The following is a 15,032-nucleotide window of genomic DNA, read 5'->3' on the forward strand; positions in this document are numbered from 1 at the left end:
ATCCCTGTATGGATTAAAGAATAATAACCATGTGTTCTGAGCTGTCAATATCCCATCTTTATAATGGCAGAGAGCTCTATACTATATTGACTCAACTATACTGATTCAAGACACTTGCTATCACTACAGTAATAGCAGAGACCAGGTCGAAGCCGGCAGGAAGGGGGAGAGAGAGAGAGAGAGAGAGAGAGAGAGAGAGAGAGAGAGAGAGAGAGAGAGAGAGAGAGAGAGAGAGAGAGAGAGAGAGAGAGAGAGAGAGAGAGAGAGAGAGTAAAGGGCAGTCAGAAAAAGGTTATGTGTGAGAAAGAGGGTTACTTGCTTTGGGAGAGTGAGAGTGAGTGAGTGAGAGAGAGAGACAGACAGAGAGAGACAGACAGAGAGAGAGAGAGAGAGAGAGAGACAGACAGACAGAGAGAGGGACAGACAGACAGACAGACAGAGAGAGGGGGGGAGAGGGGTTGTGCTAGAGAAGAGAGAGAGTGAAAAGGAGGAGAACAAGGAGGGTGTGTGAGACACAGAAAGCCTGGGAGAAGAGAACGCGGAGCAGGTTTGCTTGCCACAGCCACATCCCCTCTGTCAGCTCCAGTCAGTCATGCCCAACTTTGCCGGCACCTGGAAGATGAAGAGCAGTGAGAATTTCGATGAACTTCTCAAAGCCCTCGGTAAGCCCCTATATGTCTTTCTACCAGCCCCCTTCTTTCTTTCCCCTCTTGATGTTTTTGTCAATAGCCTGTAATAGTAAAAACAGTGTATCATTTGCATGATCTTGTCCATCATGTGGGTTTTAAAAAAAAGGCTTTTATTAATATTTTCCATAGAAATCAATGACTTTGACTTCCAAAAGACATGCTAGACTACTATTGTGTTTTCCTATGTTGAAGAGGAGGGAGAGGGCACACAAACACAACAAGCTGCAGTCGGGTAGCCCTCAGTGGCAGACAGGAGATATGAAATATTGTAGGATTCAGGATACCAGACAGACGTGGTATTGTCCTGGAGGGTGTCCGGCGGCATGTGTCTGGGAAACAACATTATTCATGTTTAACGTTGAAGTAGGGCATGCATTATCAATGACAGAGGAGGTCTCCTAAGCTGTATGGAATTATCTTGTGTGTCCTGCCTTTTGTGCCCAGCCACCCCCCCCCCCCCCTGTACACACACACACACACAGACACACACACACACACACACACACACACACACACAGACACAGACACTTGTGCTTATTATGTGCTGATCATTGTGAAGGTTTGGAAATGAACGACTTTAAACTGGGTCATTCATTTGTGTCTCTCTGGACTGAAACTGAAACGTTGCTGCTACCAGACTGGTGGTGTGAAATAGGGTTCACCGTTTTTTGGGTGATATTATTCCCAATGGGAATGTGTGGGGATTGCTTGTTGTGTACGTTGCCCAGAGGATGGGCTTTGATCTATGAGCAAGCTTTAACAGTTTGCAACCCAATATGGGAGTTCATATCAACACACTGGCTGGAGGGAAAAGTTTTGGGCCATTGTTTTGGCCCACGCTTTTTACAGGGATTTGAAATATGTTTTGGAGGCTTGGTTCAAGACAAAGTTATTGTCATTCCATGATTGCAAATGCAATTTTAGAATAGAAAATTGCCTACTTACCCAGTAAACAAACAGTCCAAAAGACGTCCTCAGGGAAGCCGGAATGTGGGTTCAGATGACGTCTTTCTAGGACGTCCAGATGACGTATTTAGGACGTCTTATGGACTACAGAATCGTCTTTTTTCTTCTGTCTTCTGTAGTCCATAAGACGTCCTAGAAAGACGTCATCTGAACCCACATTCCGGCTTCCCAGAGGACGTCTTTTGGACTCTTTGTTTACTGGGTAGTTTCAATTCATTTGCTTAATTGTTTGGAATTGACCTGGATTGACCCCAGCCCAATAAAATTCCCAAATAATTCAACACATATGTAGAAGCACATATTCTCAGTTTTACATAACGACATGATCGACCTCGGTTGGTGAGCCTCGTCAAATTGACACAAAAAAAAAAAAACTCAGAGCTTTGCTTCAAACTCCTTGTGAGATCTTCATGGTTCCAGTGATGATGAGCATTCCTCCTGGTTAGCATCATGTGTTTCTGGAACAGCAGTCATTCTTTCTGCTCAGCGCCTTGTCAAGTCATGGCCATATTAACCACATCTGCCCGAGCAGATCATTCATTTCCTCTAGCGTTAAGTGCATAGTCAACTGAGATCCCTGCATCAGTCAAACCCAAGATTCCAACGACACGCCGCCTGTTTCTATCAACATCTCCATAATCATCTGTTGACTCAGAAGGGAGGTGCAGGAGAGGAATATGTTTTGTGTCATACTGTGATGTCGGTGTAGGCACCACGATTTACCCTGGTGTAGGGATAGATACAGATATGGTCTTGCTAAAAGTGTCATAAGCCCCTGATATTATGTTTAGCCAGCGTAAGTGGAGGATGCCTAGGAGTGAATGTTTCCCCTGGAACACAATGACCGTGATTCTGCATCAGTGGCCATTTTCAGGGTTAGAGGAGATAAGGAGTGATGGGCCAGTGAGACTTGGCTGTCATTGCGTACCGCCCTGCCTAGGGTGCCGTCCTTCGGATGCAACACTAAAGTGAGGTCCTGTCTCTCTGTGGTCATGAGTAAGCATGTTAACGTTGGTGTCCTGGCTAAATTCCCAATCTACTTCCATACATCACGGCAACCTAATCGTCCCTTTGCCACCCTGCAACTCTTCCCCAGGTCGTTGTTGCAATGGACCTATTGCTAAGCCACGCCCCAAAATAGAAATTGTCCAATCATATCACAGCAAAAGTCACGACAGGCAGAAAACTCGGACAAACAACTCGCTAATATCTGATGGTGAAAAGCTTCTAGACAAAATATTATTGTCGTCTTTTACAAAAACATGTCTATTACTTGCTGTGGTAAATCAGAAATCAGAAATTTGCCAACTCCCGCCATTGTAAGTCATTGAATGTCATTCAGTCACGGTCGGACAGTCAGTCACTGTCAGTGAAGCTTTGTTTGTTTGCCCGAGTTTTCGAAGAGGGTGTGGCTTAGCGATAGGTCCATTGAGAATATGTTCTTAGTCAACTTACCTGGTAAAATCAGGGTTACTCATGACCATTGTCTGGTGGCTGGAATAGAATACTAGCCACCTGACAATTGGAAACCTAGTTTGGGTCTAGCCCTGTGACACAATAGTGTTGTGTTTTTCCTCAGGGGCCAAATACTTAATCTCTAATGCAGGCTGCAGTGTGAAAATGACACACATTTTTCTTCAAGTTTTCTGCCATAGATTTAAGGTCCCCCCCCCCCCTAAAAATTCCCTAAAAATTCCATAAACCTTTATTTATGTTCTCCAAAACACATGTTTGGCAAACAGCCAGGCGATGTGGAAACTCCAATGACATTTTCAGAAGAACTATGAACTCATTTCTCCGGTATTGAGCCAGTTTCTCCGGTATTTGGTTTGAGGTGTACCGATATTCAAATAAGCACTATGTATCTACTTCAACTACTTCAGTTCTACTTCAGATTTCCATGTATGACACATCATTTGAAAGCTTACAATCTGCACTTTCATAATCTGTAAAACACAGAAAAACGACCTTGCCCTGCTTGTGGACTTTTTCCACCAGACCCTGTCATACACATATGTATCGAAACAAAATGTTTGCTGAGATACAATAAGTTAACTAGTCAACTGCTACTCTGTACAGTAAACTCTGTAAATCCGACATTGAGCCACACAACGAGAACAGAGATAGAGAGGGGTGGGGAGGGTCAAGTTGGGGACAGCTTTGGGGTATCTTGGTCCAGACAGGTGGAGGCGGGGTTTCTATCTAAATCAGGTCTAATCCTGCTTGTTAACTTCCCTGCCCTCCCTCCCTCCCTGCCCTCCCTCCCTCCCTCCCACCCACCCTCCCTCCCTCCCACCCACCCTCCCTCCCTCCCTCCCTGCCCTCCGTCCCTCCCTCCCTCTGTGCTGTGCCCATCCAGGCGTGAATGCCATGCTGAGGAAGGTGGCCGGGGCGGCCGCCTCTAAGCCCCATGTGGAGATCCGCCAGGACGGGGAGCAGTTCTACATCAAGACCTCCACCACCGTGCGCACCACCGAGATCAACTTCCACATCGGCCAGGAGTTTGACGAGGAGACGGTGGATGGCAGGAAGTGCAAGGTACAGTAGGCAGCGTAGGGTGGACGTAAGGGGCGTAGCCAGTTCATTTTCAGGAGGGGGGGGGGGGGGGCACAGGAGGGGACAACAGTTTAATTGTGGGGGTCAGCCAAAAGTGAGTCAAAAATGCCACAGAAGGCCACCGACCTCTCTCTTCAACATTTAGACTACTAATGGAACCAATTCACAAATTATAAGTATTTAGTGATCCAAAACTGTTGTTGTTTGTTATATCGAGTGGGCACTTCCCAAAAAAAAAACGGAAAACACTGTCTCCTTCAACAACATCTGCAGTAGCATTGGGGGGGCACGGGGGCAATCAGATCACTAGGGATGCGGGTGGAGGTGGCCTCCACAGTGTCAGTGGAGATGTCAGATCTCTCTCAGTACTGTTCTCAGGGCAGCTTCTCATTGAAACATTCACTTCATCTGATACTCATACATACTTCTTTCCAGATACTCATACTGTACATGTACTGTACATGTCTTTTAACAAATACTCATACATACTTCTTTTTCTACTCATACATACCGGTACTTCTTTAACAGACACTCATACATACTTCTTTAACAGACACTCATACATACTTCTTTAACAGATACTCATACATACTTCTTTAACAGATACTCATACATTAGATGTTTTGATGGGCAGCAGTATATGGCACAGTGTGTAAGGTTGAGGGCAAATCGCATCATACTCAATATGCGCTTATTTCTCTTCTCAATTTCCAAAAGAGACATAGACCACCAAACTCAGAGGTTTCCTACCAGAGTATGCCAAGTCATGATTTGGGGCTATTTGGCTTCTCCTGGCTTGGTATTTGGCTTGGTGAAGGTTGGGTTGTGTGGTAATAATAATAATAATAATAATAATAATAATAATAATAATAATACATTAGACTTATATAGCGCTTTTCTAGACGCTCAAAGACGCTTGACAAACTGAAAAGATCGAGTAGTAATTATAAAAAGAAACAAAAAATAAATTAAAGAAAGTATAGGGGCCTAATTAAGGTAGTGCTGGGGACACGTGGGAAGGGGAGGGGGAGAGGGTTAACTGGTGAAGGCGAGCTTGAAGAGGTGGGTTTTGAGGGCCTGTTTAAATGTTGGCAGGGTGTTGGCCTGTCTGATGTGGTTGGGGAGGGCGTTCCAGAGGGACGGGGCTGCGGCTGAAAAGGCCCTGGTAGAGGGGGGTGGCTGGGTGAGGGTTGGGGTGTGTGGTAGAGGGGGATGGCAGGGTGAGGGTTGGGGTGTGTGGTAGAGGGGGATGGCAGGGTGAGGGTTGGTTTGTGTGGTAGAGGGGGAGGCTGGGTGAGGGTTGGGGTGTGTGGTAGAGCTACAGTGGAGAGAGCCTAGGAGTTCTTAGGGGTTCTCCAGAGGTTGAGGTGGCGCAGGGTTAGCTGATGAAAAAGACTGACAGGAAGTATGTATGAGTGTGTGTGTGTGTGTGTGTGCGTTCATGCATGAATGCGTGTACACAAGCACATGGGGGCGTAGGTAGCCTAGAGGTTAGAGAGGCCGTCTAGCAATCGGAAGGTCGCTGGTTCGATCCATGCCTCAAGAGGGAGCTGCATGTGCCCTCGAGCAAGGCACTTAACCCCTAATTGCTCCAGGGGCGCCGACTACGGCTGACCCTGTGCCTAGAGCAGAACATACCACATTCCAACAATTGATTGACAAGTTGATTGCATGGCAAATAAAATATTATTATTATATTATTATAAGTATGAGTGTGTGTGTGTGTGTGTGTGTGTGTGTGTGTGTGTGTGTAAAGATTGGGGGGGGGAGGGGCTAGCACGTCTGCAATGACATGGCTTTCTTAACTTTCCTTTGCGGAGCAGTTCATGAAACATTAATACATCTACGTGGTTCACTCATTGGTATCACGCTCACGTCTGAGCTGGTGGATTAGAGGCTGACACAGATGAGATAGATAGGCCCTTTCTTCAAGCTTGGGTCCTTCGGGGGGAATTCACACAGATCCTCGAATTCGATAGTGCTGAAGTCTGTGTGAGTCACAATATGGGGGAGAACACAATGCGGTCGCTCCGTTTCATGATTCCAACTGTGACTGTGTCGGAGAAAAACACATCTGGCGGTGCATAAACACTTCTTTTGAACGTTAATCCTTATGAAATAAGGAATGATGCTTCTCTGCAATTGATATGTTTTATGTAACTGACCCGTTTTATGTAACGTTCACCTCGTTTGGCCTATCTTAGAAGATCTTAAACATACTAGTAGGGACAGCTAAGTGCTTGCTTAGCAACCCAAATCCATGGCGACCTCTCTCCTTCAAATATCGTGTTTGGTATAAGCAGGTTATGTCATGTCAGTGTGGATAAACTGTGACTCGACGTTCTTAATCCAATACAGGCTCAGCACCAGTCCTGAGTTGGCCAGTTTTTCCTGACGTGAGCATCAGCCATTTGAAACTGAATAGTACCCTAGCCTGGAGGATTTTTTACAAAGAACTGGTAACAGTCTGGTAACAGTCTGGTAAACAGTCTAGTAACAGTCTGGTAACAGTCTGGTAACAGTCTGGTAAACAGTCTAGTAACAGTCTGGTAACAGTCTAGTAACAGTCTAGTAACAGTCTAGTAACAGTCTGGTAACAGTCTCTAATGCATAAATCTCCAAGGCCCCAGGGTTTTCTGACCTGGTCAAGTGCTCTTGAAAAAGCCCTCACCATGACATCCACTTAATTTGACTTAACTTAGGGGGATAAGTGTTCGGTAGGAATCTGAGAATGTATCTATTATGTGAACTTCTATACTTCTATACACTATATGGCCTATTCACAGGGGGTATATAGACAGGGGGGAGTTAGCATGTAACTGTGTACTTTTATAAACATATGAACATATGGACTAGAAGACTTATTTTCAGTACATGACCCCTAACACAAGAATGTAAACATATTGCACGGTATGCAGTGGTATGCAGTGGTATTCAGTGGTATGCAGTGGTATTCAGTGGTATTCATTCTTGTGGGAAGATAATTGCAAATGGAAAGGGGAAAATGCATAATTGCATGTAGAACATTTATGCCAATAAAATATAACCCACAGCTCGGAAAACACTCTGTTTTGATGTTCCTAAAATGTGAAAAATCTGGACATTTCCCTCTTACACCCCAGGCCAATATTGGCCATATGTGTGAACATTGATGTTTAACTGCTATAATTCACGATAATCCAATTAAGAGAGAATTTGGTCTTTGAACTTTGGTCCTTTGAAAAAGACAATATAGTAATACAACATAGACAGCTAAAATGGTATTTGTGATGTGATCCCAGTCTGTTCCCCGATGTCTTTCACCATTTAGGAGATGAGGTCACCTAGCCTGAGCTGTGTATTGCAAATGCCGGACATGTTATGGTACATTTGGGTGCGTGTTGGGGAGACATGGTGGCCTGATTTGGATGTCAAGACACAGAACGGTCACCTCAGGCTGTGCCCCCAGACGCTGTCTTTCTGGCTGCCATCTCTGTGCCATCTTGGGCCACTGCTGTCAGTGGGCACGGAGCCCCCCTCTGGCTGTGGCTCTGTCTACAAGAGAGGCTCAATGTGTCAAGCAGTCAGTCAGGCGCCATCCATCCATCCATCCATCCATCCATCCATCCATCTCTCCCTCCCTCCATCCATCCATCCCTCTATCCCTCCTCCATCCATCCATCCATCCCTCCCTCCATCCATCCATCCCTCCATCTATCCCTCCCTCTATCCCTCCTCCATCCCTCCTGCATCCATCCATCCATCCATCCATATCTAATTTTAACAGTTGTTGTTGTTACAGTGAGGACCCCCATGCCCCACTCGCATCCTTCCCCCTTCCAGACACAATAGACCTATCGCTAAGCCACGCCCCAAAATAGAAATTGTCCAATCATATCACAGCAAGTCACTACAGGCAGAAAACTCGGACAAACAACTCGCTAATATCTGATGGTGAAAAGCGTCTAGACTAAATATTCTTGTCATCTTTAAAAAACATGTCTATTACTTGCTGTGGTAAATCAGAAATTTGAACTCCCGCCATTGTAAGTCATTGAATGTCGTTCAGTCCCGGTCGGTCAGTCAGTCACTGTCAGTGAAGAATTTGAGCGAGCGTTGTTTGTTTGTCCGAGTTTTCAAAGGGGCCGTGGCTTAGCGATAGGTCTTATCTCCAGTGTTAATTTTTTGGATTCCATCTTCTGCAGTAATCATCCATCCATCCACCCATCTATCCTTTCATGCATCCATTCATGTACAACGTTTGGCTGTTCTTCTGTTCTTGAAGGTCCTCTAGTCTAGACCAGCCATCCTCCACTCCCATTTTGGGAATTCTTCCCTGTTTCAGACACAATCTGGCCTCTCTGGCAAATTATGGAGAATGATTGATGTGTCACAAACAAAAGGCCAAACAATATTAATAAAGTCCCCAACTCTGCCTGGCTGTGGGACAAGCCAGTCCCCAGGCTGGTGGAGATGGAGGGTGGGGGGCAGCCAGGAGGGTGGGGGGGCAGCCAGCCCCGTGGTTAAATGGATTACCCACTGATTTGCCCCTGGCATAGAGAAGAGGGCTGATTAACACTGGCACAAGGTTAAAAGCACCCTCTAATCTGGGGGATTTGAGAGGATCAGACGGGCCCTTCTCACTTACAGGGCCTGTTACTGTCTGGCCCGGGAGAAAGTGATAAGGAAGATCCAGCTCTGAGTCACCCACCCCGGGAGCTGGTTGATGGGCGAGATCAAAGTGTTATAGTCATGATGAGAGTGAAGAGTGAAGTGAAACCCTGGTTGGCATTGAGGTGTGCCTGCCCTGTGAAAGTTGGCAAAGCTGTGAAACACAGATGCCAGCTAGTCCGAACATTTCACTCTCCTCCTAATAGTGTAGTAGCAGACCAATGCAGGGGCGGAGAGCCGTTTGTTTGTTAGTTTAAGATTGTAGGTTTCTGTTCGACAAATCCAACACGTTACAAAACATACTGCCACTCTGGTCAACAGACATACTGAGGATGATATTTGGCATTTGGTGGGTCTGATGCTGTGGTCATATGCTGAGTTCGGGGCGAAGCTGTTGCCATTATTAGTCTAACCGAATAGAGAGGAGAACAGTGTTCTTCAGGGCAAAAAGACTTTGACAAATTGAGCCCTTTTTGCCCGGCTGGTTGCTATAGAGACAGACTTTTAGAATTACTCGCCTCACACAGGATACGTGAAAGCTGCAATGGCCCATGCATGAGCCTATCTTTGCAGGGGATAAGAGTTTTTTTGGGGGAGGATTTGGGGGATGCTGCAATCCCAAAATAAATCCCATTTCATCCAAAACATGGACGATTATTCAAAGCAGGAAATGAGATGTTCCCCCACTTAAGTTGAGACTCCGGGTAGTTGCTGAGAGTTAAATGATGGCAACAGAACTCAAAGCCAGCAGATGTTCCATGGGGTAAACAAACGCCTAGCGGGGTAGAGAGAGAGAGAGAGAGAGTGAGAGAGAAAGTAAGAAGGATAGAGAGTGGGGTGGGGGGTGGGGGGGGGGGCAGAGAAAGAAAGAGCAAATCCATGAGAGTCAGGGCCAGAGACAGATGATAGTGGAGAATGGGGCCGAGGCTAATTGACTCTGGGCGTTGTAGGTTTGTTAGAGAGGACAGAGCTTCTTGATAAAAGCCGTTCAGCTCCGACTGCGGGCCCAGCGGGGGACCCTGATCGTTTCCCCTACCTTTGATATGGTGATTACTATTGTATATTACTATTTGTGTCTCACAGACGAGAAACCTCAGGACAGTCTAGGGTACAACATCAAACAGGATATGGAAAAAGGCTGCACTCACTATCAAGCTTTGTTCAAGAGACACATGTCTTTTTTTGTTGCACTGAAAAAGAAGCAAAGATAATCACCACCAAATAGATTGAATAGGTTTCTTTGTTATTGATTGAATACAATTAGTTTGTGTACGGGGCAGTTGGGAAAACAACCGAGTGGTTGTTATACTTAATGTGCTAAAAGCAAATCTTCTGTGCATATGAGATAAAGTTAGCTGAACAGTAATATAAAGTTAGCTATACATTAAGCTATTTTTCTAATATTGTGCAAAAAGAACGTTATGCCAGAGACATTTTGTTGATAATGTTTAACATATGGCTTAAAATCATCAAAGCGGTCATTACTCTATGACAACAAGGCATCTGAGAGGGCAAGCCAAGAACCACAAATCTGTTAGCATGTGAGCCAGTGAGCCAAACCCCATAGGCTGGGTTCACAGAGTCTCTGATCTCTGGCTTTCATGAATTCATAACTTTCAAATATTTCCGTCAATTACTCTGGGAGAAACTCATCCATTCATCTTGGCCAAGTCTAAATTGCACTAATCCTGTTGAATTTATCTGAACCATTATTAAATCAAATGAACTAGGGGAGATCTTGGCCTCTTCAATGCTTCAAGGGTTTTTTGAAATCTGCCGATAAGAAAATACCCTCATAGATCACAGTTAATGAAGTCTTCAAGGTTCGGAGAGAGGTTCCAATGTCATTGTTTCATTACAATGGGATTTATAGAAAGGCAATTTATTTATTTTGCTTATGCACCATGTGGAGGGAGGGGGGGGGGGTTGAAGGCTGAGAGCATCATGGGTAATGTTGAACCAGAAAGATTAGGGGTTCCGATCAGAATAGCACTGCTAGCACAGCCAATGTCAACAGGACAGATTAGATGAGCATAAGTAGTAGATAGAAGAGAAACACTTACATTAACAGAACCCCCCCGGTAAATAAAGAGTCCAAAAGACGTCCTCAGGGAAGCCGGAATGTGGGTTCAGATGACGTCTTTTGTTAGGGATTTGTATTAAATACTGTGTGTTCATTTAAATAAAATGTGACTGAGATCAGTTGAAGGCTCCCAGAACCATAAAAGAGAGGTTCTGCTTTTGAGCGACGTGGTGGGAAGGGGCTCCTGACTGGGAGAAAGTATTGTGGTTCAAACCGCCTGTAGATTGCTTATGGGTTAACACGCTTGGTTGAGTGGTTAGCGCGGCCGGTTGGTATGCGGGAGATCGGGGTTCGACTCCCGCATGGAAGGAAGGAATTCTCTGCTACAAGAGCCTGAAGACTTCCCCCGTTAGCAGCTCCAAGGGAGTTAACTCTTTTATAAGTAATCTACAGGCGGTTTGAACCACAATACTTTCTCCCAGTCAGGAGCCCCTTCCCCCCACGTCGCTCAAAAGCAGAACCTCTCTTTTATGGTTCTGGGAGCCTTCAACTGATCTCAGTCACATGTTATTTAAATGAACACACAGTATTTAATACAAATCCCTAACACTTTCTAGGACAATCGTCTTCTGTAGTCCATAAGATGTCACCTGGACGTCCTAGAAAGATGTCGTCTGAACCCACATTACGGCTTCCCTGAGGACGTCTTTCGGACTCTTTACTGGGACCTCACTGATCTAGGAATGAAAAGCAGTCAAGCAAATACATTAAACAATTGATCGATTGGTTAATTTCAACTGTTGTAAATATGCTCACCCTCTTACTGTATCTTCTAACGACCCCAACAGAGCCTTGCCATCTGGGAGACAGAGAACAGGATGACCTGCAAGCAGACACTTGTGGATGGAGCGGGGCCCAAGACATTCTGGACAAGAGAACTGAACGGAGAAGAGCTGATACTGGTGAGGGTTAATACTAGGTGTAGAGGCTTCTTAATAATCCAAATAGTCTCTGCATTGGATGAGTCGTAGGTTCCAACAAACAGTATCCAAAAAAGTAGAGTGACGCGTGTATAAAAATAAACACGTTCCTTTATTTACTCAAAATAAATATATCTCCATCAGCATAGTCCTGGCTGTCTAAACTGTCAATTACTGTTCACAACCGTGTTGTCCTGAACTGTTTGAACTGTCGTTGAAACTTTGTTTGCTCCCAATTAACCATCCCCTTCAAATTTATATATATATAATATATATATATTATTATATATAAGTAATAGACATGTTTTTGAAAGATTACAAGAATATTTAGTCTAGAAGCTTTTCACCATCAGATATTAGCGAGTTGTTTGTCCGAGTTTTCTGCCTGTAGTGACTTTTGCTGTGATATGATTGGACAATTTCTGTTTTGGGGCGTGGCTTAGCGATAGGTCTATTCCTTCATTCTCCCCCAACAAAAACTCTGAGCACCAACTCCATGTATTGGACATAATCTGTAACGTAAAGTTGTGTGGATCCAGTGCTCTACTCGCTTTAATGTAGAATATCCTTAATTAAGATGAAAAGTATCAGCCTGATCACATTCATTATCTTTGGTTGACAGGATTGGAACCTTCAATTGGTGTCAATGTCACGTTTTTGTGAGTAGAAAGAGGAAAAATATGGATTCTGTATTCCTATAGGCCTAGCCATGTAATGGCAGTTTCGGTTTATTAATTGAAATATCAAGTTAATTTTGGATAGAATTGCCCCCTAGGCACCTAACCATCTTGTTAACACATCTTACGTTTTTCATGCAAATACATTTGGAGTTGAGTGAATTTCAATATACTAAACCCATACTTTTGCACTTAACCATACTTTTGCACTTAACTTAACCAAGCATATTCAAATGCTTGTAATAACATGAAACACCCATTCCATAAAAACTGCAACAGCAAATTCCCATCTATAATCCCTTGATAAATCTGCCTTAGTGATTAGAAGCAATTCATAGGAAGAACATAACATAAAATGTCTCCCATATTGGTCTACTCAGAAAGGGCATTAATATAACACAACAACCACATTCAATTTCATTTCCTAATGCTACATAAGAAACGAGAGAACACATGAGACACTACTCTCCTTGTTCATTTTTTTTCAACCATACTGACAGTTGGGATTTGCTCATAAAACTTAAAATCAGGAAGCAGCATATGGATTTTCTCCCAGTGGCTTAGTGATAAAAAGCAGAATATGGTCAAGTGTCTGGGCACAGAGCTCAGCCCCAGTGACGTAGCGCGTCTCATCTCCAGCTGTGGTGGCTGCCTTTCACTGCTAATGGACCCCATTGATCGAGGTGAACTATGACAGGATGGCTGGTGAGACAGCCTCTTCTCACCTTGGTCCCCGTGGCCCCATAGCGCATGACACAGCACATTACTATAGAGGGCAAGGCATCACTTCCTGAAGTGAAGCTTTATAGACAGGCAACCTCCAAGCCACCACCACCTAACAGTACACAACAAAATAAAACAACAATGATCGCAGCATAAATTCATACTTGAGTTCACACAAGGGAACAGGAAAATATGGGGTATGGACAAACTGTTTAAAAAAATCAATCCGTGATTCATTTGTCAAACTGACATTCAGACAGCATCTTTGGAACAAAGGACAGACAGTAAGATCACTAAATATTCTGGGATTCCACAAAGAGAACCAAGACAAACACAGCCCTGGCCTGGATCAGAGACATAACTGTTCATTTCAAGAAAAGAGAGCCAGACACAGAGGCTACATAACAAAGCAACGCAAGACTAACAATCACGTCGCGTCGGTTTGATTATCCTTGGCAGTTCTCACTGTAACTAGGGTACATTTCCATAAGATATGCATGCTCCATTTAATTGATTTAGATAAAAATCCCTTAAGGCAATGTCTTTCAATTACTATCCCATTTAGCATCATAAAATGAAAATGACAAACGCAGGCTGGTCTCAAGAAGCCGTTTAAGCCTTCCGAAGAGACGTGATGTGCAAAAGCTAATGATTAGGAGTGTTCTCTTAGTTCTACTAATGTGATGTAAACTCATCGAAAGCTAACAGTTCCTGTTGTATGCCATCAACATGTATGCCATCCAAAGATGACTGTAATATAGTGCAAAGTAAACACACTATAGCTTAACCTTTAATAATAATAATAATAATAATAATAATACATTAGACTTATATAGCGCTTTTCTAGACACTCAAAGACGCTTTACAAACTGAAAAGATTGAGTAGTAATAATAAAAAGAAACAAAAGGTAAATAGAAGAAAGTATAGGGGCCTAATTAAGGTAGTGCTGGGGACACATGGGAAGGGGAGGGGAGAGGGTTAACTGGTGAAGGCGAGCGTGAAGAGGTGGGTTTTGAGGGCCTGTTTAAATGTTGGGAGGGTGCTGGCCTGTCTGATGTGGTTGGGGAGGGCGTTCCAGAGGGACGGGGCTGCGGCTGAAAAGGCCCTATCACCCCAGGTCCAGAGCTTGGTCCTGGTGGTCTTGAGGGTGATTTGGACTTCAGACCTGAGGCAACGGGAGGGGGTGTGGAGGGGGACAAGGTAGGAGGGGACCAGATTGTTGATGGCTTTGTAAGTGGTGAGTAGGATTTTGAATTAGCTGGCAATCCCCTCGAAGATATAATGTGAGCTGGGTTTGAGAGGGCCCTGTTTATCAGGTGATTGAGAATAGAATCTGAATCTGAAAATATCCGTTCTTTTGTTTTGCTTCCCTAGACATTCGGGGCAGATGATGTGGTGTGCACACGGGTTTACCTACGGGAATGAAGCTTCTTCAACGTCGACCTGGACCAGGCGTACAATACAGAAAACAGACACGCCTCAATATCCCTCAAACCTCCAGACCCCTTCTATGCCGATAAAAATCAATACATATCGTGTGTAATCTAGCAGCATAAAGTGCATAGTCTATATATAACATTTGACAACATTTCTGTAATATGGTAATTTGTGTTTTGGTGGTGTGTATTACAGTTCTGCAATTACTGTGATTCTTTCTCAGTGTCTAGTCCATATCTGCAATCCTTATTCAGAAAGTAGCGACAGAGGGGGGGAACACTTTTGAAACGAGTGATGCCTCGTTATACTGTACGTCCCACCAATCAACCC

General features: G+C 44.3%; 1 protein-coding gene across 1 annotated transcript; it reads left to right on the plus strand.

Moving 5' to 3' along the window:
- Nucleotides 1–592: 592 nt before the first annotated feature.
- crabp1a (cellular retinoic acid binding protein 1a) lies at nt 593–14,690 on the plus strand (the record flags this gene model as incomplete). Its single annotated transcript, XM_080545333.1, has 4 exons — nt 593–662; nt 4,015–4,193; nt 11,733–11,846; nt 14,640–14,690. 4 exons carry the CDS (start codon nt 593–595, stop codon nt 14,688–14,690), a joined length of 414 nt encoding a protein of 137 aa, XP_080401459.1.
- Nucleotides 14,691–15,032: the final 342 nt, after the last annotated feature.

The sequence above is a fragment of the Nansenia antarctica genome (genome assembly GCF_963989245.1).
Source record: "Nansenia antarctica genome assembly, chromosome: 14".
Lineage (NCBI taxonomy): Eukaryota > Metazoa > Chordata > Actinopteri > Argentiniformes > Microstomatidae > Nansenia > Nansenia antarctica.